The following is a 27,079-nucleotide window of genomic DNA, read 5'->3' on the forward strand; positions in this document are numbered from 1 at the left end:
TTGATGAGTCTGATATTAAGGGACAGTAAAGAGTCTGATATTAATAGAGATGGGGAAGGAATTTATCTGATGGTATAGAAAGGTTCTTACTGCAAATCTTCAATCCAGTTGATAGTTGTGGGATATCTCCACAAGTTTCATGGGGAGCAAATTAAGTCTTTATGTCAAAGTGAAATGCAAAACAGTTCATTGAAATGAGTTGTCTACAAAGACAACCAATTAAAAGGGGTTCCAGGGCCACAAGGTTACTCTATATACTTGCTTAAGTTAGAGCCTGCTGCAATAGACCCAGAGGTGTCATAGCATATGCCAGAAGATCTAGGTCTTCATTGTTTGTTCTGCTGATCACTTCTAACAAGCTGCATAGCTCCAGACTTGCTGTTGCATTACCTGATTGCAGATCTCAGTCTATGTTGTTTGTCCAATTGGTAAATCTTAAGAAACTGCACAGACCTAGATCTGCCATTGCACTACTTGATGGCTGATCATGGCTCTATGCTGTTTGCTGCTAGATTAAACTTACACACAAATATAAATGGTAAGTTTGTATGGCAAGATGGTTACATTTCAAAGGTTGTATCAATACTACAGATAATAATTTAGTTTGACGGAACAAATATTTATTACTGGACTCGAAGCTGAATTCAAAACATTACTATGCTGATTGGCTCCATGGCATCTTTTTTACATTAATTAGTTATGAACCTGATTAAACCAAGATTATCCAGCATGTGTTCACTAAAAACTTGGGCACAACTTAGATAAATTAATCATATTTTGGAAATAATGACATTTTAATCAAGTAACGTAATTTGTTATGCATCTGACCTTTTCAAGAATGGACTGGAAGAAATCTATATGTTTCAGTTTTCCGACTGTGCAAAACCAAGTGGCTGAAATCAGTAAAAACTATTTTCTTCTGTTTAGGCTTTTCTGCAGAATACAAGTGACATCCTTCACTGATCAACAGGTTTTGAGGAGAAATATAAGATAACATTTTTTATCTTGGGGACTACATTAGAATGCTATAACATCTGATTGACTTTGATGCATGTTATATATTATAATAATGCCTGATAGTCATGGATGTGTTGTGCATTCTTGCAGGTTCCTTGAAAGCGATGCCAAGGACAGTGAGAATCATGGGAAGAGGTGGTGTTCAGTTTACCAGCTCCTTTGTTACCACACCTATGTGCTGTCCATCCCGGAGTACCATCCTTACAGGACTTTACACACACAATCATCATGTATATACTAATAATGATAATTGTTCCAGTACAGAATGGCAAGCAATTCATGAGCCTCGAACGTTTGCCAAATATCTGAGTGATGCTGGATACAGAACAGGTACTGTATTTGGGTATGGTAAGAGTGGAGTAAGCAAAGCAGCATTAGTATATATCTATAGTCACACAGCTCATGTATGCATTCTAAGTCACTTTTTGCAGCTAGAGGTGTCATTTTTTGAGAATTTGATTACATATGCCTTTAGATGGCATTTATTCACTTTATTTTGCACCTTGTCCATCAAAATTGCATTGAAGATTATTGTATAAATTCCACGAAAAATGCTGAACGGCAAATTCGGTGATAACGTCCTTCGACATTTTTAGGCACAGTCAAACAAGCAGGGTGATCTCGTTTAAACTGGTTTTATCGTGCACGATGATTTAAGAGGGAACACATATGCGGTTGAGAATAAGTCGTACTATAAAATATAAACTGAGACACAACAATGTCATCATTTATGAACAAAGCCTGGGAAAACACTGGCAAGAAAAAAAATTGCTCAATAAATTGAAGGCAATTATGTAACTTCATATGTATCTTCTTTATGGTATGTGATGTCTTTTATTTCAATTTGTGCATAATACCTATTTTTCCCATACACATATGTGCCTTCATACACATAAAAGACTAGAAACATGGTTGTCAATTCAGATTAATTTTGTTAAATTTTACATAATGCTAAATTGTCATTATGAAGAAATGTCATATGTACAAGCTAAAAATAACACCTATTACATATGACTCCTCTATACCATTCATAGTTGAAAATCAATACAGGAGATGAATGAAGATGTGTGTGATTTGTTTCACGCGATTGTACCTTGATTCCCCCTGCACTAGTAATAATTCAGTCCAATATTGTCTTTCTTGACCTAGTCCGTAGAGATAAATAATTTTCATCTGGAAATGTTGTTATGACAATTTGTAGATCACTCAAAAATCACAATTGAATAACTGTGTTATAACTATATTACTATTAGATTTTAAAAATAAAATTATTTTTTAAACTTATATCAGTAAATGTGCATACATGACCTGGGTGACTTGTACTATAGATTTCACTTTCTGCATCTAATTTAAGAAATGTTGTATCCGAAATGTACAGTCAGTATATGATGTATTGATTTATGCAGCTGTTTAATCCCACCCACCCATATGCCAGGCAGTACAAAATATTTAGAGGGTAATTTTTTTATACTTGATTTTATTATTTTTATACAGTGATCAAATACCTGTCCATTTTCTCTGTTCAGTCTTGATTGATAGTTTACTAGATCCTTATTTAACCAGCTGGTGGTAAAGATTTTTTCTGGCATTAAGCCTCTTTGGCATAGAGGGATTTCCCTCCAAAGCATTGCTTTCTACTCTTTGTTTTCTTCCTGAGGAAAACTTTATTTTTTTAATATTAAGAAACTTTATATACTTATCTATATTGACATTGTATAATCAAGGAACATAACTCAAATTCTTATGCTGGGTGACAAGGAGTTGACTCAGAATGGTTATCTCCCTTCATACAGTTTTGCTACTTTTATGCATTACTTGAAGCAATACAAAATTATTTTAATAGGAAATGCTAATAAAAGGTAATTGCATAAATATTTTCTCAAAAAAATATTTAATTAATTTTTAGTTGGTTCTCTGTTAGGAACTAAGAGAATTAAAAACTTGAAACATTTATAATTTGGATCACATGTATTTTTAAGGATATTGGTATTTGTTGATGGTCTTGTATATAATATGGAACATGATTGTCAGTATGTCATCATTTATGTTCATCTCTTTTTAATTATGTTTTATAATATCTGATAATCATATCTTATTTGATTATAATATTTCCCAAACCTTCCAATACATTTGTTCTCGGTATTTGATTTCAGGAAGTTGTCATTAACGTTTTTGTATCAGATTGCAAACAAAACAGTAATTGCTGAAAAACAAGCACAAAAGTGCATCTGGACAGAGATAAAGTTGGTGAAGTTAGGCAAAGAAAACAAAAACATATTAGTATTGATAAGAAGCATTCCAAATGGATGGAGTAGTTGCCCTGTCAAGCTAACAGAATATAAGCTTATTAAAACAGTGTGCTGACAAATACAGTCCTACCCATTTATATCAACATCCTCGGGCCTGAGGAAATATTGTCAACATAGGCAGATGTTGAGATAAGTGTGTGTGGGGGGGTGGCTTCTTAAAAAAAGATACAAGTTAAATTCGTCAGTAACGGGTGACCTGTCATCATTGAGTAGCATTTACTCTTTGAGAAAACAAACAATGGAAATTTTGAGACAAAACCAGTGTGAAATACACTTGTATATTGACAAATTAAATTTTGGTTACCTTTGTGTAATAAAATCCACAATAAAATATTGCTTCGGTCACATCCTGATATGAAAAAAATTCACTACAATATTCAGTGTCGGCATTAACACATGGTTTTATAGCTGTTATTTACATGCTTGAAGTATATGTACTGAATTTTTTCCTAGAGTTTGGCAAAGGTGCTCAACGCTAGCTTGATGTTGAGAAAGAGAAAAAAATAGTCTGAAGGAAAAATATTATACAGAGTGACAAAAATACCTTAGATTAACCCCATGACCCGTTCTGACATAGGACCCTCTCTATCATAATATATAAGAGAGAAGGTACGTAACTTCCAAATACTTCGTTCCACCCATGACCCTCGATTTCCTTTTGCTATTTCTGTCTTTAAAGGCACATGTCCTTACTATATGGCTTGTTTTACTCCCGAGATATTTTTCTATTCACCAAGCCATCATTGACTTTTCTGTGTTGTACCAAACTGAAGTTATGGGCTCTGAAACGTGCGTCGAGCACCTGTGGATTTTGGTCAGTCTGTTCCCATCTTAGTGATGTTACCAAGAGCATGGGACTATTCACAGGCAAATGAAAACCTGTCAACAAGTTGGTTTAAACAGTACATGTATTTAGTTACAGAAGTCGTCATGAAAATACATAAAAGCTAACAAGATATGTGGCTGATATGATTCATGAAGGCATAATATTGTTTACATTGACACATGCTAATGAGGTATTAAAAGAAAATGATTCTTACAATATTGTAACAATGTCAGCTCATGTGGTATACATTTAAAATACTTCCCAGAGATAAAAAGTTATGAATTCTCTCAAAATGCAAATACATGTAGCAGTAAAAGATTTTAATAATGACAAATACATATACATGTAATTGAGATTATTATCTTTAGCATAATCAATGCATAAAGTTACAATAAAATTTAATTTAATTTATCAAGGACCAAACAAAAGCATATCTTCTTTATCCAACTGCGACATTAAAGTCTGGTGGCAGGATCAACTAATTGTTGAATAAAGTACAGGTCGGGTGTGGCCCCATTCCGACATAAATGATTAAGTGGCAGATTAAAGCCTGGTGGCAAGATCAACTAATTGTTGAACAAAGTATGGGTCAGAACTGGCAGCTGGTTGACATAAATGATTAGGCGGGAAAATAAAAGCCTGGCGGCAAGATCAACTAATTGTTGAACAAAGTATGGGTTTGAACTGGCAGCTTGCTTGACATAAATGATTAGAAAACAAAGGATTTGTTCAAGCTGGGACCATGGGCTTCTGTCGACATGTACTTTTATTTTTTATCTCGACGTTGACCTAAGCATGACAATTTTGGTAGTACTGGTAGACCAAGGGACTGGGACTTTGCTTTTTTGTCAAAATAGGCAGCTTGTCGACACAAGTGATGTCGATATAAGTGGTAGGACTGTACTATCAAAGTCTATGTGCAGGTTGTTATACTGATAACTTGTTGGAACATTCAGATCTGATAGTCTGACACCTCTCTGATCAAACTTACATACCATATACTAGGTTTCTGCAACAGGTGGCACAAATGCCAATGGTGGTATGCCAGTCTCTTGGGAAAAGCACATGGTATGAGTTGTAGTTTTGTATTGTATGAACTAAAAATGATAATTAAATTAAAGGGATGGATATGACTTGTCACAGAGCACTCTGCCATAGAGTACACCTGGCACAGCAGTTCTGACAGGTTGCTGGTGCCTGCCGTAAACCATATTATACTTGTTTTAATGTCGGGTCCCACTGCGAACAACATAGACCTGATCATCTGTCACATAATGCACTGACAGATCAAGGTCTGTGTTTGCTTTACCAGTTCTCCTAACAAACTTCAAAGATTCAGATCTGTCGATGCATATGCAATAGCAGTTCTGTGTCTGTGGAGGATGCAGGTTCAGTTAGTCATAATTATAAAATTTTGTAACCAATTTTCATAAAATTATCAGTAGATATTTTGAATTTGTGTCAGTTCATATGGATTATTTTTAATGATAAACCTAAATTTAAAGAAAAAAAATGAAATGATGTGCCAATGAGGTAGTCATTTGGAGACCAAACTGTTTCTTTATATCATTGTGTTTCAAAATTTTGTTGATAGTTATGATGTTTTCATGTGCAGGTGATGAGACAAAATATTTGTATTGCTTTTAACTGTATCCTAATCCTATGTGCAAGACTGAATTCTAGAATAAGGTAATTCACAAGCATTTTACTGCATGATATAATCTTAAAACTGTTGCAGTGCCAACACTCACTGATAGATACATATAAGAAATAATTTAGTGGCTATATTTTTGTCATTGAACTTTTAAATAAAAAGTACAACTTAATATGGGACTTGGCTTATTTGGTCATCAAGTCATATGAAACAGACTACACAAAGACGGTCACTGTTGCCAAGGTTCCATGTTACAGAATAAAGTAAATGTAATGAAGTATGTTTTGACTTTATTATCGGTGAAAAAGAGATTTGTATTGATTTGTTAATGTTAATCACAGGGCCATCATAGCAGAGTTCCTTTTGATACAGACCTATGCAGATGGGTGACAACTGCGATGTGACACACAGGAAATGTGTGTCACTGTCTTTTAAGATATAACAATGGACAGAAGGGTGAGATGATTTGCAGCCCATGGTTTGATTCTTTGTTGGTAATTATGTAGAGAAAAGTGTTATTAAGAAATACAAGATTTTGATTTCAGTTTTAGGTGTTTTGATTTCAGTTTTTAGTGTTATACTGTGTTATATGGAACACATATGCATTTAATACACTATACTTGTATGCCTGCCAATCTGTACGATTTTGCCATTAGTCTTACAAGAATGACCCTTAAAGTACAGACTTTTTACAAAATAAAATAAAAACTACGGACATAGGATTTTTGCAGTAAAGTCCAGGTAATTGAGTTGTTTGCATTTGATTTGGATCTGGCTTTCATATTAGATTTAGTGGAGATAGTCAGGGAACCAGGCTAATCATACAGTAGTACCTTAGATGCTTTAAACTGCAAACAAAATGTCATGCAAAGCATCTGCATGATCAAACTGTTGATTATAGACTTTTAAAAAATGGCATCCAGTGATACATTTTAAGTGTTAATATTCAATACAGAATAATAAAAGTGACTATTCAGATTCTTGTGAATAAAAGCAGGAAAGGAATCAAATACATTTAATGGACATCATGTGTCGATTTGAGTATGTCTCATAGCGGAATATATGATTGCCGCCATCATGTGAAATTGAAAACAAATTACAGAATTATGTCGGGTTGAGAGATAGATGTAGCAACAAGCCATTGAGCTACATAGGGTTTGGAACTGAAGTTCGTGCAACTGTACTAGGTCTACATGTACTTTACAAACCTTTCAGTTGAACATAATGTTTGCCATCGATGCATCAGTTTCAGCATCCAGACTTTTTAAAAACCTGTTTTCCAACTTCACAATAGCAGTACATAATATTTTGTTGAATCTTTACTGAAAACTGGTCAAGCATAAGGGAAAAAAATCAACTGCTTTTCTGAGGTGATCTTATGGTTGGCAAGTCTATGAGTTACTGTTGCTCTGTTTGAATTTGTTAAAGCTTTCTACACATATCACCCTTATCACTATGTCGCTGCCCCTTCCTTTTCATGTTCAGTGGGGGCAAGTACCAACATTACCAAATCCTAGATGCAACCCTGTTACATTCCAGTTGATGGTAACTTACCACATGGACCTAACACATTACATATTAGCCTTTGATTTCTATTTCAGGATTCTTTGGAAAGTATTTGAATGAGTATAATGGAACGTACACACCTCCAGGGTGGAGAGAATGGGTGGGTCTCATTAAAAACTCAAGATTTTACAACTACACTATCAATCGTAATGACAAAAAGATCAAGCATGCAGACAATTACTACAGGGACTATTTCACTGACCTCATTGCCAACGACAGTGTGACATTCCTAAGTGTCAGCAAAGCTCATTTTAAAACAAAGTAAGTATCACTATCCATGTAGGAGGTCTTTTCACTAATAAATTCTTTTTGTACATTCAGTTCTTCATCTACTTTGGACTGCGAATTATTCCATAATATGCCATTCGTCACAATGGAAATACATTATATAGAGGAACTTTAACATTTGCTACACTGAAGACAGTTATATGACGTTATTGTATTTGTTCCTTACATGCTCTTGTTTAAGATACTTTGATTTGTTGTTGTCAGTAGTCGAAAATTTTAAATAACATGTAGGAAATCTTTTACGTAGCTATAATCGAATGTCACGCACAAATCTGAAAATCAGAACGGCATCATGCAGTAACTTTGTGACAGCTGTTCTTTTAACTGTATTTTACATCCATTGGCCATCTGATCATTCTCTGTAACTTTATATGCGTGAAGATTATTTTCATTATTGAACTTAATAAGTTAAATATCATCACTAGTTAATGTAGGATTCTTCTCAGGATTTTTAAGGCATGTCAAACTTCAGCAATTCACATCATGGGGTCTGTGACTACAGTAATTTGAAATGTGCATTTCCAAGTGTCTAGACTTACATTCAACAAATTTATTAATTACTAAATGTTTGCTTAATTAATTAGCACCTTTGTTGCACTGTTGTATTCGTGTCTCCTATTTTGTCTTTTGGGGTTGTATAATACACTGAATCAGCCAGAGTAGGTTATTTAGTAATGAGGCAGTGTAATAATGTACCTTGTCCAAGGACACACCATGGTAACAAACAAGTTGAAGTAACTGTCTTGCCCAAGGACACACCATAGTAACCACTGGTTGGAGTAAAATGCCTTGCCCACTCCATGATAACTGACAGTTGAAGTAAAGTACTTTGTCCAAGGACATACCATCGTAACAAACATTTGGAATCGAGCGCATTGCCCAAGGTCACAGAAATTATCTACCATGCTGTTCCCCTGGATAAGGCACTTTTTACAATTGCCAAGAACTAAGTCTGTTATTGTCATCTCCCTTGAGAATTATTCTGCTGCAGTGTTGTTTGGTGGAGTAGATTGCCTTTGGCTCAGGCACCATACTCCAACAGCTAACACTATACAAGAACATTTACCTTGTTAGAAGGTAAGAATTTAATAATGATGACTGGTATAGTTTAGATGGGTGGTGAAAAAAAAAGTACTTTCTGACCCCATCCCACCTTTTAATACAATAATGGTGCTTAGTCACTCTGTCATTTTCATGTCTGTTAAAAAAAAGAATCCTACAAATATAAATGTTGTTAGATGCCATGACCAGGTGCAAAGCATTAGTATGTATTGTCTGCCTACTTCAAGTTCTTTTAGGTCAAACCAGACAGCTTGTGCATGTGGGACAAGACTATTATTTTACATCACATATACCATATACAGTGTGATCCCATTATAACACGGTAGTTGGGAGCTATAGAACCCGACCGTGTTATAGACCAAACCTTGTTATAAACAACCAGGTCAATTAGCTGAAGAAAATGGTGCATGTACCCAAAATTATTGCGAGGGAGGGGGTAGGTAATAAATGTGGGTGCCAAATATTTGCGTCATTGGCACAGTTACCATCTTAAATTGGTGCATATTAAATGAGAAATACACCTGTAGTGAAAACAGAAAAGGCATACCAGTAAATAATATTTTACTTTATTCAGAGAACTGCGTATTGGCACGTATATGTGTATACTGTTTATATATATACATGTCTAATGTATAGCATGAATAGTATCAACACGTGTACTCAACCGTTAATCTCATCACATACATTGAATCCACAATACAAGTAATTCCATTGAAAATGTGTACGCACACACGTTTAAAATATTCAGTAATTTTGTCACAGGTCATATAAATCTGAATTCAGTGGAAAAAAATAGCACAATCACGTAACAAATGATGAAGCACATTTACTTTTAAGTACGTCCCAAGTCATTAAAAGTTTGTGTTTTAAGCCGCCATTGGTAGTGTTCTTAAACTCTTTTACTCTAAAAAGGAAACTTTCATGGCACAGTGTGTTCCAATCACATTGGAAAATGAAACAAGCCATCAGATTCCATTGCTTTTATTTAACTTTGGTACTGACTTACTTTGAAAAAAGGTTCTTTGTTTTTATTGAAGATTGTAGTGAGCTTTCTTTGATGAAGGGTGCACATGTTATTGAAGTCACTGCTAAAGGACAGCTTAGGTGAACCAAACAAATGCCTGTTTCTTATTGTGGCAACAACATCAAACAATTGTACTGCATGATTGAGACTGATTTTTTTCCATTTGTTTAGTACATTTTCATAACAATCGGTGATTCAAAGGTAATGTTTTTTTTGAAATTTCAGCAAACTGTTTTATCTGGGTACATTTTTAAAAAAGAAATTGGACGTCGATTGTAGTTACTGGTCCTCCCTGCCATTTGAATAGACCAACTATTTTTTTTTACTTTTTACATTTGTGGTAGTGAAGTGATGCTGCCTTCCACGCATGCGTCAAATATTTTTTTAAAGGGTCAATGGACAGTAGAGGTGTGGGTGTTCTGGAATTACTACAGATAAATGTGAATGTTCTGAAGGATTTAATTCAGAGTTAACTGTTTTATCTGGGTACATTTTTAAAAAAAGGAACTGTGGCATTATGGGATGGTAGATAAAGGGATTTTTTTGCAGTTGGACTTGATGAGTATATATGATCATTTCAGAACTTGCAGCTTGTATATCTTTTTGTATCACATTCCTTTGTCTCTAAATCTTCAGATGTTTTATGTACACTTCAGATAAAATATTATGCTATGTGTTACAAGACAACTCTTACTCTGACCCCCCCCACCCAACCCAACTCCAAAATAATTAAAGGATCATCTTAATTTTGAGTGATGACCCAAACAACATATATTTTTACCACTTTGTGTAATGTATAGAAAGTCATCAGTGTAATAAAGTGGCATTTTCATGTCATTTGGAAGGTGGCCATTGTATTTTTGTAAGTTTTTTTACCCATCAGCTTTTGGATGCATTTATTGGAATATTTTAGCTATTGAGCATTTGTTGTCCTCTGACAACTCATATAATTATCACTGTTGCTGTTGTTGTTATTATTGTTATTATTATTGACAGGCCAGTGATGATGATGTTAAGTGTCCCTGCTCCACATGGTCCTGAGGATGCAGCACCGCAGTACCAACACCTCTTCTATAATGATACCACACACAGGTAGGAAAACTTTAATTATAAAACATAAAATGGACTTTTTATTTTAACACAAAGTCATCCAAAATATATTTTTGAGGATAAACACGGGGTTAAAGATACCTTTCTCAGTATCATTTTAGCACATCTATTTGAATTGTATAAGTGGCCCAATTTAATTTGGTATGAATATGATCAGGATCTGTTTTAGAATATGAGATTTCATGTTTTCTCTGATTTCTAATCAATTGCACCAACAATACAGCCAAATGCAAATAAATGCACATTATAGTATCAACCCATACCTTTATTTTGTTAACATTTGTCTATATTAAAAAATTGGAGTGGGAATCCCCACTCCAAATTTTTGGTTCTGAAGTAGATCCTGTGTGTTTTTGAACAATACAAAGTGGGTTTAAGATAAAGGTCTTCACTTCAGTCCTTGTAAGAGGTCTGGTTAAATTATCACTATTACTGTAGTACCATTTATTTTCATGGGTCTCAGTTTTCTGTGTTTTGTGAATATACCTTTTTGTGGGTACTTAAATTCATGGTTTTTATCAGACTTTGCATATTTGTAGGAATTTAAATACCCCAAATAAAAAACACAAAATATCAAAATATCCTGAAAACAAATAGGGGTCATTTCATTAATTATAACAATCCTACCACATGTATGAACACAAATCAAACACCTGTCAAAATTAATAACTTACATGCAACTTCAAGGAGAGCCACTGCAGCCAACAACACTCGTTGACATTTTGTATCCAATGAAAATTAGTGATATTACAGTATATGCAGTATTTATGCACTGAACAGTGTTGTAACAGTGTTGTTCATTGGCTTATGGTACCAACATTTGCTCAGTGTAGGTTTCAAATGACTACATCTGAATAGTTTGAAAAATTCGAAATTCCAAAACTAACATTCATGTAATTTATAATGAAATAAAGTTTTTTTCCTAGAAATATACTGTAAACCTACTTTATTTAAAGATTTTTTGGGAAGTATATGGAAGATTAAGTCACAAACTCACATTTTCTTTGTTAGGAGTTTAAATACATGAACATTGATAGAGATAAATGAAATTACTACATATATTGCTTGACATTCAGAAACTGAAAACTTGCTATACTGAAAAATGTACATTGAGTATTTTAGGATTGTATGCTGTAGAGGGTTTGGGGATTTAATGTTGTAGAGGGTTTTAGGATTGTATGCTGTAGAGGGTTTCAGGATTGTATGCTGTAGAGGGTTTTAGGATTGTATGCTGTAGAGGGATTCAGGATTGTATGCTGTAGAGGGTTTTAGGATTATATGCTGTAGAGGGTTTTAGGATTGTATGCTGTAGAGGGTCTTGGAATTTAATGCTGTAAAGGGTTTTGGGATTTAATGCTAATGCTTACTCATAAAGTTAAAAATTATGTTTTTCTTTGGTTTTTTTTCTTCACAGGACACCTAGTTGGGATTACACAAACAATTCTGACAAACAGTGGTTGCTACAGACCATGAGGCCGATGGAGCCAATAGAGAAAAAATTTACCGACATTTTAAACCAAAAGCGATTACAAACCCTACAGTCTGTGGATGATTTGGTTGAAAAAGTAAGCTTTGAAAGGAGCTATTTATTCTTTTTGTTTCTGACACTCTTTATAGTTGAGCTTGGATTGGTAGAAATGTATATCAGATTTTATTGCATCCTGTATACATTGTCAGCAAACATTTATATATTTGTCAAAACCTGCGTCAGAAAAAAATTGGGAAAATTAACTGATTTAAGCAACTTGTATTAATAATGTTGCACTTTTCATTAGGATAACTTTTTCTACTACTTCCAAATCCAGCTCTCCTGGAAAAACAAAAACACATCTTTGAGGAAAGCCGCTTTTACTGGTTAACTCCCTTACTACCCACTAGGTGGCTATTGGTTTACCCATATGTACCATTTTGCACTCGAGTTGCCATGCTGCATAGATGCCTTATGTAAAATCCATTTAACCTTATATTTAAATTTCATCATTCATCTTTTATTTTCAGTGGTATATTAAGTCAGAATGTTGTTTTATATGGTGCAAACATTATTTTTGTGGATTCTGGCGAATTTATTCTTATTTTTGCATTGATTATACCATTTGTTATTGTTACACGTTTTCAATATGTAACATTTTCAGGTGCAGTACTTGTCAGCTATTACACTTCTAAGTCATTTGAATAATGTGGTTTACATTATATTTCAATTTATGTATATTTGTGTTTCTATTATTCATTAAAGAGATGACAACCAGTGCAAGAAGTGTGAACATTTTTAGGTTGTAGAGGATGGACATGAGATGTGTTGGTGCATATAATTGCTGGTTGGCATACACATGTAATTTGTGTGCACTTTGGTCAGAAGTACATGGTCTTATGTTTTAATGAAAATAAAAGCCACAAAACTGAGCATGCCTTAGTTCATTGGAGCAAGACATTAAACATACACCTCATGTCAGCATCATTGATCAATCTCACGGGGCATGTCAAGATGTCATCTCTACCCCCACATGCAGATCCAGATAGTGTGCCAGAAAAAACTATCTGTGAATACAGTAGACTTGTTGAATAGTCTAGCTGGTGATGTTGAAATGCCCTCACCACCCCCTTGAATTCACATAACAGTGCCAGAACATATTGTATCTGTGTATACAGTAGACTTGTTGAATAGTCTAATTAGTGATGTTGAGATGCCCTCTCCACCCCCTTGAAGTCACAGAACATTGCCAGAACATACTGTATCTGTGAATGCAGTAGAAAGCACAGATGATTCCTATCACGTATTGGAATTGCATTTGATCAATAGAGCTGAAATTGCTTTGTTGTTGACATGCCTAAGAGCAGTAATGGCATATATTGTAATTCCACTAGAGATAAGCCTTTGACGTCACCAACGAGGCATGAGGGCTTAACAAATAGGACCACGCACATGAGGCATTAATGTTTGCAATCAGTATCACCGCACCTATGAGGCACAAGGGTCTATAGTCAAACTTGTCATCTGCCCAATAGGAATTAGCGTTTGCAAGTATCATTTACCCCTTTTGTGCATGAAAATATTAAGAAAACAAGCCATACCTGCACATTTGTAGTTTGACTGATACAGTATGAATGGACTTTACATCATTGGTTTGCCTTTCTAACTGCTGATTGACTGGTCCATCGATCCGATTACAGTGTTCAGGAGTCTGTTATTTGATACTGCCAAACTAGCCATCCTGACATATAAAACCAGCCTGCAATACCAACCATACTGCACCAGCCAGCTGGTCTGCAAGGCATAGGCTCTAGTTGCCATTCAAACTTTGACCAACTGGTCAAGCTGTACTGTTTGTGTTTCTTAGAAATGGTTACCCAGTCTATTGGCTGGGCAGCTCACCAGTACATAGCAAACTGGCATGAGTATGGGGCAATCTGCCCAAGCCATTCCACTCACACTGGACTGGATTCAATAATACAGTCACTACTGATGATATATCCAATATGCAAAATGATGATGCATACTGATGGTACTTTGTCCTCATTTCCCATTGATGATGGAAATGCCAGAACATGCCATTTAGTCAATGGAAATGGATGAAATTTAGTTCATGGCAGCCACATAGGAAATCTATCATGTAGATGACGATGACAACAGATCATCATTTAAAAGGTTGTTAATGATAATTGCTTTTTTTTATGCACTCACTTCCTTTTGGTTCTCAACTTCTGTTGGGGTACAAATTGGGGAGGATGAAAAACAAGAAGCACAGTAGTTGCTCTTTAACTTTTGGTGCAGTCTAATCTTGGCATGACCCTGTTATGGAAATGCAGAGAAGGGAAGATTATTTATTGCTTGAGAATTTGTAGTTGCGGTTTTCAACCAAGATAACAAAGTATTATAGGCAGTCATATTCCCTTTTCATCAGATTTGGACCAGTCATTTTTGAAAAATGATGGGTGAATCAAATGATGTCAGAGGGTATCTGGATTTTATCCAAATTCCTCTTCTTTCATCATCCCAGCTTCATGAAGGGAGGTGTTTTTACATATGAAAATCTGACTTTCAGCTACACCCATCATACATCTGAAGAGTTTGTGGGATGGTCTGTTGTGTGTCGTCACAAGTTTCTTATGACTGATCAACCTAAACTACTTGCCTTTAAACTTTATACACACATTCATCTCACAGTCCAAATGAAAATGCTGCTGCTTGGACATCCAATATGGCCACCACTAAAAGACTCTGTATGACGTCTAGCTGGTCCTAAATAAAATGTTGCTGATCTGACATCCAAGATAAAATCCCACAAGCACTGGCCACTTGGCCAAAGGGAGTTATTGAATCAGTGTACTCTTTACTCTCATAAAATATGGTACAATAATGAAGTTTCCAACTCATAAAATTTGAACCGCTTTTATAAGTCTGGCCTTGAACATAATATATCAGTTAGGGACATAGCAGATTCAGCTGACTTGCATGCACAGTTTGCCATCTCTAGCTTCCAAATGCTTGATATGACCTCACTAAGGAGAGAACGAAATCCTTTGTGGGGTTAATGGTAACTGCACAGACAGTGACCACTCCCCATTCATAAAAGTACATCGTTAGACCCAGACATGAATTTGCCACTCTCACCAGTTTAAAAAAGGAAACTTCTCATAGTGAGACAAGAGTCAAGAGCAGAATTCCACAGAGATCTTTCTCACATACATATAAATTATCTCTCATTGTGCATTAGAAGTTGATCCTTTGGTAGAGCAATCATGCTTCTGTTTGGTAACACAGGTAGAGGTACAATGCTCAGCATTTCCTCCTCCTGTTACCAATTCTCCTTGTGTAATGTGATGTGGTAATGTATTTACAGAGTAAACAAACTTTTTGTAATTATGTTTCTCCAGTAACACTTACCTGATCAATTACCAAATAATCCCTCCCACTCTTCCCCACAGTGCAAGCATACTTTACGGTTTTGCTGAAGTCAAAACTGATACCTCTAATTATAACAGTAGCCACCTAACTGCAACATGCAGAAAGGGGAGTTAACCTGTAAAAGTTGCTTCCATTTGTCTTTGTAATATAAAGACAGAAAGACGTTTTTTTATCTTTATGGTAGGGCTGGATTCAGAGGTAGAATAAAAAGTAATCCCAGTGTATTGTGATAAGGTAATTATTATCACTGGAACATAATTTTCTAAATAAGAGTTGAGGTTGTTTTTTTTTAATGGGTATTTTTACATGCCGTATATAATTATACATAAGCCAGGTCCAAATGGATACTGCACAGACCCACATGTTCCAACGCATAATGTGCCAGCAGATCTAAGTACATGCAATTTGTTTGGAGTAATCAGTAGAACAAACAAGATAGACCCTGATCTGCTTGCACATTTTGCAGTGGCAGACCAGAGTCTATGTAGTTGGACCCAACTTATAAGTGAGCATAGACTGTATCTGAATCACAATATCTAATATAAATGTTAATTAAATTTTTGTTGTTTTTGTTAGTTCTTCAGTGCCTAGTAGCAGACCCAGGATGGCCAAGTGGTCTAAAGTGCTCTCCTTTACTGATCACTGCCATCTCACCTCTGTCCATATGGATTTGAGTCTCATGCTCAGCCTATGTGGGTATGTGAGAATGCTTCTAATAGCTTCCTGTAGGTCGGTAGTACTTTCCAAGTTTTTTCCACGGTTCTTCCTCCTCAATGTATTGCCTGTCATGAGCTAAAAACTGCTGTTAAGCCATCAGCAACAATTTACAGTAAGCGGTATAAAAAGTATAATCATACAGAATTGTGTGTGTGTGTTTGTATATATATATATATATATATATATATATATATATATATATATATATATATATTATGCATTGTCTTATTCATATGTTTTCTGTCCTAGGATTGTACATATGAAATCCATACAGACAAGTTCAAATGCTGCTAATGGTTGCTGCTCAAATTCTGTATCCCAACTGTATGTTGACAACGACTCAATTATGCATTGTCTTATTCATATGTTTTCTGTCCTAGGTGTATGAGAATCTGAAGATGCTTGGAGAATTAGACAACACCTACATCATCTACACATCTGATCATGGATACCACCTTGGGCAGTTTGGTGTTGTCAAAGGGAAAGCACTACCATACGATTTTGATGTCCGGGTTCCACTTTTCATTCGTGGACCTGGGGTACCTGAAGGCATGAAGTATGACTATGACCTTTACAGTACTAAACTGATTCACCTCTAGTAAGGAGTATAAGCAATCAACATTCATGTTTTTACATCAACCAGTACCTTGTTTGAGTTTGAACATAGCTGGAAAATCCTTTATTCTTCAGCTTTCCAGCAAACAACATTTTCATGAACCAGATTTCCAGATCTTTCCCTATTCTGTGAATAAATTTAGAGCAAGTGGCAAACACCTTGACTTGCCCAGCTAAATTGTCTGCATGTCCCAGGCTACATTTTCATCCACTGATGTAATATGCTGGGCTCAGGAAAACCACTTATCCCAACTGGGTAACAATTGGCTTGGCTGAGGAAAATACTACTATATACTTATCCCAAGGGCTATGTGTGCAACTGCATTTTCTCAAGTTATAAAACTTTTCGCGTATTATATCTTGATCTAATGACCCCTGATTATCAGAACATAGTATTTTCATGGTTTTGACCCATTTTAATATCAAGTTTGTATCCAGTATCATTCAGTCAAAAGCACAAGCAGTATTGTGTGAAGTGTACTATGTAGAGTATAAGAGTATAATGAGTACAGGGACAGATAACTCTTGCAACTCACTCATCCTGAACTCTGGTATATTTTAGAACATGAAGAGTATAGATACTTTATTTTGTCAGACATAATTCGTTTTTTTAACTGTGTAGTACAAATTACTAAAGGTTTCACAGTGATGTTTTGAATTCAAACATTGTGTGTAGTAATATATTTCCCTTTTCACAAAATATTTACATATTTACCACTTTCAACAAGTACTTTTCCCATTTTAAGTTTGCTTCTTTTGAGTTCAAGCTAAGGTTAATATAGAGATAATGCATGCTTTGCTGAAGTTCATACTTTTGCATTTGCATAAATTTTGGTGTTAAGTCCATAAAGTGATTATGAAGATTTCAGTTTTAATTTCTTTGGCAGAATCAAATAATTGAGATAAAATTACTGTGAAGTGTCGGGGGTTTGTTATGCCGACACTGTGGTAGGTGTGTTATAGTTGGTGTGGGGTGCTCCCAATATACTATTTAAATTATTATAGAAGTCCTACCCAGGCTTGATTTTGGTTGGAAGTTAAATTAGTGAAAGATAGATTTAAAGCTCCAAACCCCCAGTCCGCAATGTCGATGTTTAAATGATTGAAATTCAACTAATGACAACTTAATGACAATTCATTAATCAAATGATTAAAATTTCCCAAGTACTCTTCATCCGCTTGACCCTTTGATAGCCTATTGCATCATTTGATTTGTAGTGTGAGATAGCTTTCCACCTGTCCTTGTACTCTACTCATCTGTGTATTCTTCCCTCATATTCCTCCAATTGCTTCTCCTCTTCCTCCTGACTTTCTCCAAATTCCTTCTCCTCCTCGACTTCTCTGTACTTCTTTTCCACTTTCTCCTCCTCAACCCCTTTTCATCCTCCTCAACTCTGTACTGACAAGACTTGTTGACTCTGACTGCTCAGCTAGTCTTACTTCTGTCTCCCCTGTTAGAGACTTGGGACTCACTGAACCCGAAATTCTGTCCCCCAAATAGCTTCCTGTGAAAACACAAGGATGGTACAATATTTTCCTAAGCCCTCTCATCTCACCCTACACCCAGCCTATCGTCAGATAATGGCTATTAAATTTCTTAGGTCATGCATTCATTCATATCGAAATACTCATATGTTCTTGTATGGTTAAACAATGTCGTAATAAAAGCATGGTATCAATTACTTCTCATACATACATCAGTAAAAATTATGTCACATCAATACATATTCCTGATCCCATTATACTAAACAATATCACAACAAGCAGATGCATTTCTTTACATTACAACTCAAAGTACATAAATATTCAAATATCCATGCATCCATATTAACTAATCTTACACACTTCAACCCTTTTCCAAATTCAAAATTCAAGCATGTGTAAAATGAAACGTATCACATGAATAAATGCAATAGTTTACTATGAAGTGATCTAATGGCGAATTACAAAATTAATTCTGGCCACAAGCTAACAATCTACATAATACTCAAGCTCATTTCTCAAATACTTGAGTAAAATAAACACTACAAAGGTAATTCTATGTACTAAATGATCTAGTAATTAAGTATTCATACTACACATAATTACAATTACAATGCCATAATTTTCGGCAAAACTTGAGCAAATAACTTACTGACCTTTACGAAGTTCTTAGAATCTCCTTTTTAAGTTTTACCACCAAATTACGAATGGATTTCTCAGAGTAATCCTATTTGTTCAGCAATATTCCCAGGAGAACTAAATTTTTGTTTGCTAGTTAGAAGTTATAATTCGGATCAAAACTGTTACCACACACCCTGTCTCAATTCTGATTGGATGTCTCTTTGATTAAATCCAATCAACTTAGCAGACAATGCCCTTCTTGCTGTTAGTCCATGTGGGAATGGATTTAGAACATGCCCCGGTCCCTTGCAGTTCCTCTAATCTTGGACAAAGCTGTAACACCTAGGTGGGAAGTTGCTCAATCAAACGCCTATGGCGATTCAAGATGCTGGATCGTCTCTCAGGTCACAGTAACCTTGCATAAGAGATTAACTCTAGCCTGTGGCATGTTCAGACATCAAACATGGCTTGTAATAATAATACCTTAGTTTATACACGATTTACAAACTGGCCTGAGCAAACATGACAATTACCATGAAAATAATACTATGTAATTTCCCCAATTCTTTTTCTTAGGAATAATGATGTGAAAAAATTTCATATATATGATTAAATTTAACAGCAGCAGTAACTTATTATAACACTATTGCATAACTGTTACATTTCTATGTTGAAAAACCTTGTCCATTTGATGTAAATGCATCCTCCCATAGAGAGGAGAATTGTCAGTAAAACATGGTCCACTCATGCACCTTGCATTCCCATGTGCGGAACAGTCATCTTTTTTAAGGACACAATGTTATTGGCTATGTTTTGCATAATGTGACCTGAGAAAAAATCTTTTTTGCAAGTTTAAAACCATATTCTCCCTTCAAGAATATTGTATCTATAGTATTCACAAACCCTCCCATTTGTTTGTTCATCCCTATTGATTTTAAAAACTAGAGGCATCAAGGATAAAATGTACAGAACTTAATTATTTCATTCATCAATTTATAATGTCTGACCCAATTGTCACCAGGGGGTCCAAACAAAGTCAACTTGATGGCATTTCAAATAAAATGGGAGCTTCCTTAGTAACGTTGTCTGCTGTACTTGCAATGCTGAGTCTGTGTTTTCAAGCAACCGATGTGATGTGATTTACCATATTAGCTCCATGAATTATGGAGCTACATGTTTTTAAACACATATATCCAAGAGTCTGTAACTTTTTATTTGTTCAGTTTGTTTTAGAAATATTAAAGCTAGACATTGCAAAAATCGGTCTCAGATGACACAGTTTTACTGAAATGGACTGTTCTAGAAACCAGAGAAGGACAGTGAGCAGTCTGTCTGCTTGTTTACATTGAGAGCTTCAGCTTGCTATGAAATGTAAATAAGTGGGGTACAAGTGTAATGTGCCTTGTTGACTGTTCTTCATTATGTGGGAAGATGTATTCATGACATGCAAAGTTAAAGCTATGCAGTAACAACCAATTAGTATTGCATAATTGAAATTAGTTTTAACCTCCCTCCAGAAGAGACCTCATTTTGCAATTTCCATTTACTTTTTCACTTTTCTCATTTTTAATTATTTGATTTTTTTTATTGTCAGAATCGCAAATATTGCCACTAATGCTGACCTGGCTCCAACTATTTTAGACATGGCAGGTATAGAAATCCCAGAGCACATGGATGGAAAATCTCTACTTCGAGTGATCACTGCTGCAAGAAACCCACATAGGTAAGTTTTTGGGGTCTCCCCTGTCAAGGAATTAAGAATTACAAATGCATTTTGCTTATGGGCAAACTGTATCTCATTTACTTAAGAATGTTAGAAATAGTTATAAATTTTTATCACTGTGGTATTGGTATTATCATGATAAGATTTTGTTACAGGTTTGTATTAAATTATTGATAACTTGGATTCAGGGGATACATCATTGTTGTCATCACATTTAGATTCTATATTAAAAGTCTGTATTAAATTATTCATAACATGGATACAGTTAATACATCTTTGCACACAGTAAGGAGAGACTGCAATTCACAGATTTGTGTTTATGCTATCTTATGCTACTCAAAGATTTTACCACTTCAAGCAAGGGTTGCTTCTTTGATGGAGGAAACCTTTGTTAGGTGATATATGTTCATGTTCCAGTTATTATTTAGAGAAATTTTTGAATTCAGCAGCACAGAAGTAATATATTCATCCTTTCTCCCTTGAATCACATTAGTACATTATATAGTTAATTTGTGGCCAAGTGATCTTAGGAGCTTGCCTTAACAGACCATTGACAAGTCACTTCTGTCCACTTGGGCTTGAGACCCAGGCTGGACCAATGTGGGCATGTTTGAAAGCTTGCCATTAGCTTCCTGTGTGTCATTGATTCGTCCTTGGTTCTTCCTGCACCAGGTATACTGTAGACATGATTTTTCTCCATTTTAAAGCAGAATTCCGCTTTTCTCAGGCCTGACTTGAATAAGCTTTTTCTTGATATAGTCCGTTTTTTAAATCATTTCTGATTCATTTTTTTAAAACGGTCTGTCTGCACCCATTATACAATGACCCTTGTAAATTATTTGTTTCATATATTAGTTAACACATGACTCTTGTAAAGAGTATTCTGATTGGTCAAAGGTTTAAATTCATCCAGTGAATCTTCATGTAATGGAAACTGATGGCAATTGAAAGAAGAAACATGCTTGCAAAACATGGCATCCCAAGAGACCATGACCTGAGTTTAGATAAAGGTTTAAAAACGTATGGAAATGGGAATGGCTGGAGTGAAAAGTTGATGGAAATTTAGTTGGTCAGTTTATAAGAAAACTGAATGCTAGAGGACTGGCATTTTGTGACCTCTGCAATAATCTGAATTACGGTAATCATGGTTGAAAGAGTTTGGAACAGTACCTACAAAAGAAGCTGCATATGGAAAAATTGAAGCACAGAAGGCATCAGAAAAAAGTGCAATTAATTACTGTGAAAAGAAAGGTTTCTTGCATGAGAAAACAGATGTAGCCCTCTGTCATAATATACACACTACATGTCGCCAAGCACCAGTTTGAAAGGAAAAAGGCTGTCATTGAGAAGGGGAAAAAAACAATTGCACACTGAGTAAAATCGTCAGTGGTGACAAAAAGGAAGGCTAAAGAAATATTTGCCGAAGGTGCAAAAAGAGCTCGACTGGCATATCAAAAGGTTGTGTCCATTGGAGAAAAAGACAAGTGGATGTAGGGGATTATTTTTATATAGTTGATGTTCTTGAGTGTTTATTTTACAGATTTGTTATGAAAAGAGAGAAGTATAATATATTTGCTGCAAAAATTGTGAATTTATTGTGACTTAATTACGATGTGAACACTGACATGCACATGAAATAACTTAAGCATCGATAGTATTGGAGAACAAATTCATGTGACTATAAATATTGTGAAATTATTGAACTCAAGTTGAACATTTTTTATAAGTTTATTAGTTTTTCAAATGATCATTTTGGTTTATTTTCTGATCATAAGTTGCACCAGGAGAAGTTTTTTTATGAGTGTAAAGTGTGTTTTTGGCCGGGGACCTTTGGTCCCCTGGATTAGGGGCACTGCCACCCAAGACCGTGTTAGGAGAGAACCCCCAAACCCCCTTTTTTAAAAATCTGATTTTTTTATGCAAGATTAAAATCATGTCTGATAATGGCTGAAAATTTCATTAAGCCCATATTAATAACAACTAGACTTATAAAATTATTTTATTTCTTCAATTTATGTAGTATCACCTTGAAAGCAGAATTTGTTCTTGACATTAATGCTGAACTACTCAAAAAGATATTTTTAGAGAATGGCCTCATTGTAAATATCACTTTACATGACATTATTCATAGCTGTGGCAGCATTTTCACATTTTTCAGATCTTAAAAATTAAACATACATTGAACTTGTACGTGTGATTAATTTCAGTGTGAGTGACAAGGGATTTGTAAAGACCAAGAAACCATGGAGGGACACTGTATTGCTGGAAAGAGGGTGAGTGAGGTATATTTTATTCTACAAAAAGGGCCCAGAATCTCTTTTGCAAAAGAGCTTTGGTGGCTAAGTGATTAAGGAGTTAGACTTGTGACTGGAAGGTTGCAGGTTCAAATCTCACCATCAGATCAGCCTTTATTGGCCACTGGTGTGTCCTTGGGAAAGACACTTAGAGCTTCTAAAGAATAGGCGCTATACAAAGTCCTCATTATTATTATTACTTGCATTGGCAATGTAACCTTCAAGTGTTGATGTGCTGTAGACTTCAAATTATGAGATAGTATTTCTATCATTTTAATTTCTTTTGAAGTTAACTTTTCTGTTTGCATTGTAAAACTAGATTTAAAATAAAATGATAGAAAAAAATACATACTTTTTCATATCAGTCAACATTTTATTCATAATTATCATGTGGTTATGTGATATTGGTTGAATAAAAATGGAGAACAAAAATTTCAAGATTAAAATATTGACTTTTCATCTTTGAATATATTATGCATGTGAGGAATCTTAAAGGACATGATAAGTAAATACATCAAGATCTGCTTATCTTTCAGAAAGGTTACCACCAAGGTAGTGAAAAAGCTGCTCAGAGAGCACAAAAAGACATTCATGGAGAACTTGGCAAGTGAAGATGAATTTCCAAATGACCTTTTGCCATTTGCCAGTGATCGGTTACGGCGATTATTAAAAATTTGTTCTCGTCCAGAAAGTAGTCTTCCATGTGGAAATGGACAGGTCAGAAAAATTGCAAGGTTAATACTAAAGTAAATACTGAAAAACTTTTCAATGAGTGGAAATTCACAAATTCTTATACATTTCACAGAAAAAATTTGAATACCAAAACCTGGAATGTTCTCATTGTTTTCTTCACAGGAACCCTTCACTTGGGATGAAACCGGAGTTAATTCAGAAATGTCAGTATATTCTTGCATACAAGTTGGATCCAACTGCAAACTTCACAGACACAGGTCTTCCAACACATAATGTGCCATCAGATCTGAGTCTGTGCAGTTTGTTGGGAATAATCATGTAAGCAAACACCATAGACCATGATCAACTAGCACAGTATGCAATGGCAGATCATGGTCTGTTGTTTGCAGTTGGGCCTGAAATACATTTTATACAAACAAGTCTGTTGATATTGTGAAAAGTTAAAACTATGTTAATAGTTATCCTCTTCCATCAACATGTTACTAACTTAGAAATTAGACAGAAATTTTCCCTTGTGTCACAAATTTCATTTCCTCTTAGTAGCTATTGAAGGGTATCATGGATTAAAGCTGAATTCTGTAAGAAAACTTCGTGTCTTAAACCTCTGTCATGTTAAAAAAAATTGTTAAATTTTATACAATTATGGTTTGTTTGATTTGGCATTTTGACCTCTCAAATTGTACCATTTCATTTTAGTTACACTGGTCAAAGACCAGAAGAGCTCACGGAATGGTCTGTTGTCTGTTCTCTCAGTTACCACAAGTATTCTACTGCTACTTCTAAACTACTTGGAGGATTGCCATGAAACTTTGCACATTCATTCATCGCATGGTCTAGTTGGTACTAAACGAAAATTATACTATTTGGACATTCATTATCACCACTGTAGTGGCCAACGTGAAAACCTTGTTATTGCTTCTCCTCCATAACACAAAGTATATTTACATGGGGGTTTTCACCAGTATACTCCATATTGGTATCTAGTTGGTCCTAAACGAAATGATGCTGATCTAGTGCCCCATATGGCTGCCACAGGGAACATCATGAAAATTATTTTTACTGCCACTTCTCAATGGTAATACCAAGATGGGGGTTTCACTTGAAGATTTCTTGCGATGTATGGTTGGTCCAAAATGAAATTGGTGCAAATCTGGTGTCCAATATGGTTGTCTCAGTGGCCATCTTGAAAATTCTTTTTATTGCCACTTTGCCTAAATGGACGGTCATACTTTATGCTTTAGGCATAATCATTACAGTTTTGTCACTAATTTATGTCTTACACTAGACTGTATATTTATTATCTCTTAGATTCCACTCATACAAATTTGAGAATATTCTTAAAAAGGTGACTGCTGTGTAAGAATAGCATATGAGTACTTTCTTTATTTGCTATATATAGCAACTATATATGACCCATTTATAAGAAAACATGGGTTTCTTCATATGTAAACTTTGCCGCACAGATTCATTTTATTAATAAGCAAGTAGGGTAGTGAACCAGTCTATCCTTTGAAAGAAAATGGCACCATTAATTTAAGAGAAATGCTATACAGTGTGAGTTTTGGTTGTAACATGGCGGATAATGTTAGAGCAGATGGATCTTTTCAAACTTCGAAACATGTAAGATCAGAAAAAAAGAACAAATCAAGACTGTTACAAACTTTACAACAAAAATATGATCATTACAGTATTCCCGATTTTGATCATTCAGCAAAAGTTACACATGTAGACTAGTTAAAGTGAGTGCTAAATGTAAATAATTTTTTGGTATATTTTGTGTTCATATTCCGTTTCAAATCCATATGGATTTTGCCCATTATGACAAGAATTTTGATCAACTGCAGAGCCAGATTAACAATGTCTCTTATTCATTCATTGTAGTTCTGGCATGTAATGTATTGATTATGTTTTTTATGCCTAAAATACACTTTTTTGCCACTTATAATAGCAGTAATTATGCTTCTGCCTCACGGGGGTTGCATGTATGCCAAGATGTGGGGTTTCACTTGAAGTCTTCTTGTGATGATCTGGTTGGTCTGAAATGAAATTGGTGCCAATCTGGTTTTTAGTATGGCCACTAGAGCAGCCATCTTGATACTCTTATTGCTACTCATCCAGAGGAGAAAGTCATATTGATATGAGACTTTTGCCAGATGACTTCTTGTGATGTCTAGCTGGGCTATAACAAAAAAGGTGGCCATCTTGAAATTCTTGTCATCGCTACTCCTGAATGAATGGTCTTGCCAGAATTTTTTACCAAATGACTTTTTGACAATTGTGCTGCTTTGACACTAGTATCATGAAAATGTTATCAGCTTTTCACTTAAAAGTTTCTTGTGATCTCTAGCAGGTTGTAATCAAAAGTAGTGTCAATCCAACTTCCGATATGACCACAACAATGGCCAGCATGAAAATTACGTTATGGCTACTTCTTCTGGCCATATTGATATTGTTTCATCAAATGATTTCTTACAATGTCAATCAGGTCCTAAATGGAGCTAATCTAATATCCAGTATGGTAGTCATCTTGAAAATCTTTTTTTTTTTGGTTACTACTTCAAATGGAAAGTTCAGATCAAGATGAGGTTTCCACCAGTAGAACATCTGTCTGTTCAAAGGACTCTTGTTTTTCCATGGCATCATATTGTTGAAGCATTCATACTGAATGGAAATATGTTTTGTTGTATTTTTGCAGTCAATAAACCTAACTTCATACTTTCACTTTTGTACCTTAAACAGAGATGGATTTGTATCAAGGAGAATGGCAAAAGGCGACTTCAGAAGTGCAGAAATAGTAGTGATGATGAAAATGATGATGATGATGATGATGTTGTTGATGTTAGTACCAACAATGATGTGATTGAACATGAAACTGATGTTGAGTTCCAGCAAGATGCTCCAGAATCTAATGCAACACCGCCAACCCCAAAGTGCCGATGCAAGACACAAGAGCCGGACTTGTTGACCCCTGATGAAAAATTGTCCATGAGCTTCCTCAAGGCCCATGTGAAGCAGAAAGGTATTTGCTTTTATAAGAGCCAGGATAACTCAGAAACTGAGAGATTGAACATCACTTTGCATCTTAGCAACAGAATGCATACCTGTGATATCTTGATGACAAAATGCATACAAAATACATACATGGAATAACTTGGTGACATAATACATACATGTG

The 27,079-nt window shown here is 35.2% G+C and overlaps 1 protein-coding gene across 5 annotated transcripts in view; it reads left to right on the forward strand.

The window, feature by feature from the left end:
* LOC149783531 (extracellular sulfatase Sulf-1-like) overlaps positions 1 to 27,079 on the forward strand; it is a 212,231-nt gene that overhangs the window by 135,918 nt on the left and 49,234 nt on the right. For all 5 annotated transcript variants that reach the window (XM_089931784.1, XM_089931786.1, XM_089931783.1 and 2 more), the window contains 9 exons: positions 1,108 to 1,347; positions 7,408 to 7,633; positions 10,743 to 10,838; positions 12,271 to 12,421; positions 16,857 to 17,032; positions 20,789 to 20,917; positions 23,125 to 23,190; positions 23,748 to 23,928; positions 26,644 to 26,923. In XM_089931784.1, coding sequence (XP_089787910.1) covers positions 1,108 to 1,347; positions 7,408 to 7,633; positions 10,743 to 10,838; positions 12,271 to 12,421; positions 16,857 to 17,032; positions 20,789 to 20,917; positions 23,125 to 23,190; positions 23,748 to 23,928; positions 26,644 to 26,923 — 1,545 coding nt within the window. The remainder of the gene's footprint in view (positions 1 to 1,107; positions 1,348 to 7,407; positions 7,634 to 10,742; positions 10,839 to 12,270; positions 12,422 to 16,856; positions 17,033 to 20,788; positions 20,918 to 23,124; positions 23,191 to 23,747; positions 23,929 to 26,643; positions 26,924 to 27,079) is intronic.

This window comes from Sinohyriopsis cumingii, chromosome 14 (assembly GCF_028554795.1).
Source record: "Sinohyriopsis cumingii isolate HCF-2022 chromosome 14, ASM2855479v2, whole genome shotgun sequence".
Classification (NCBI taxonomy): Eukaryota; Metazoa; Mollusca; class Bivalvia; order Unionida; family Unionidae; genus Sinohyriopsis; species Sinohyriopsis cumingii.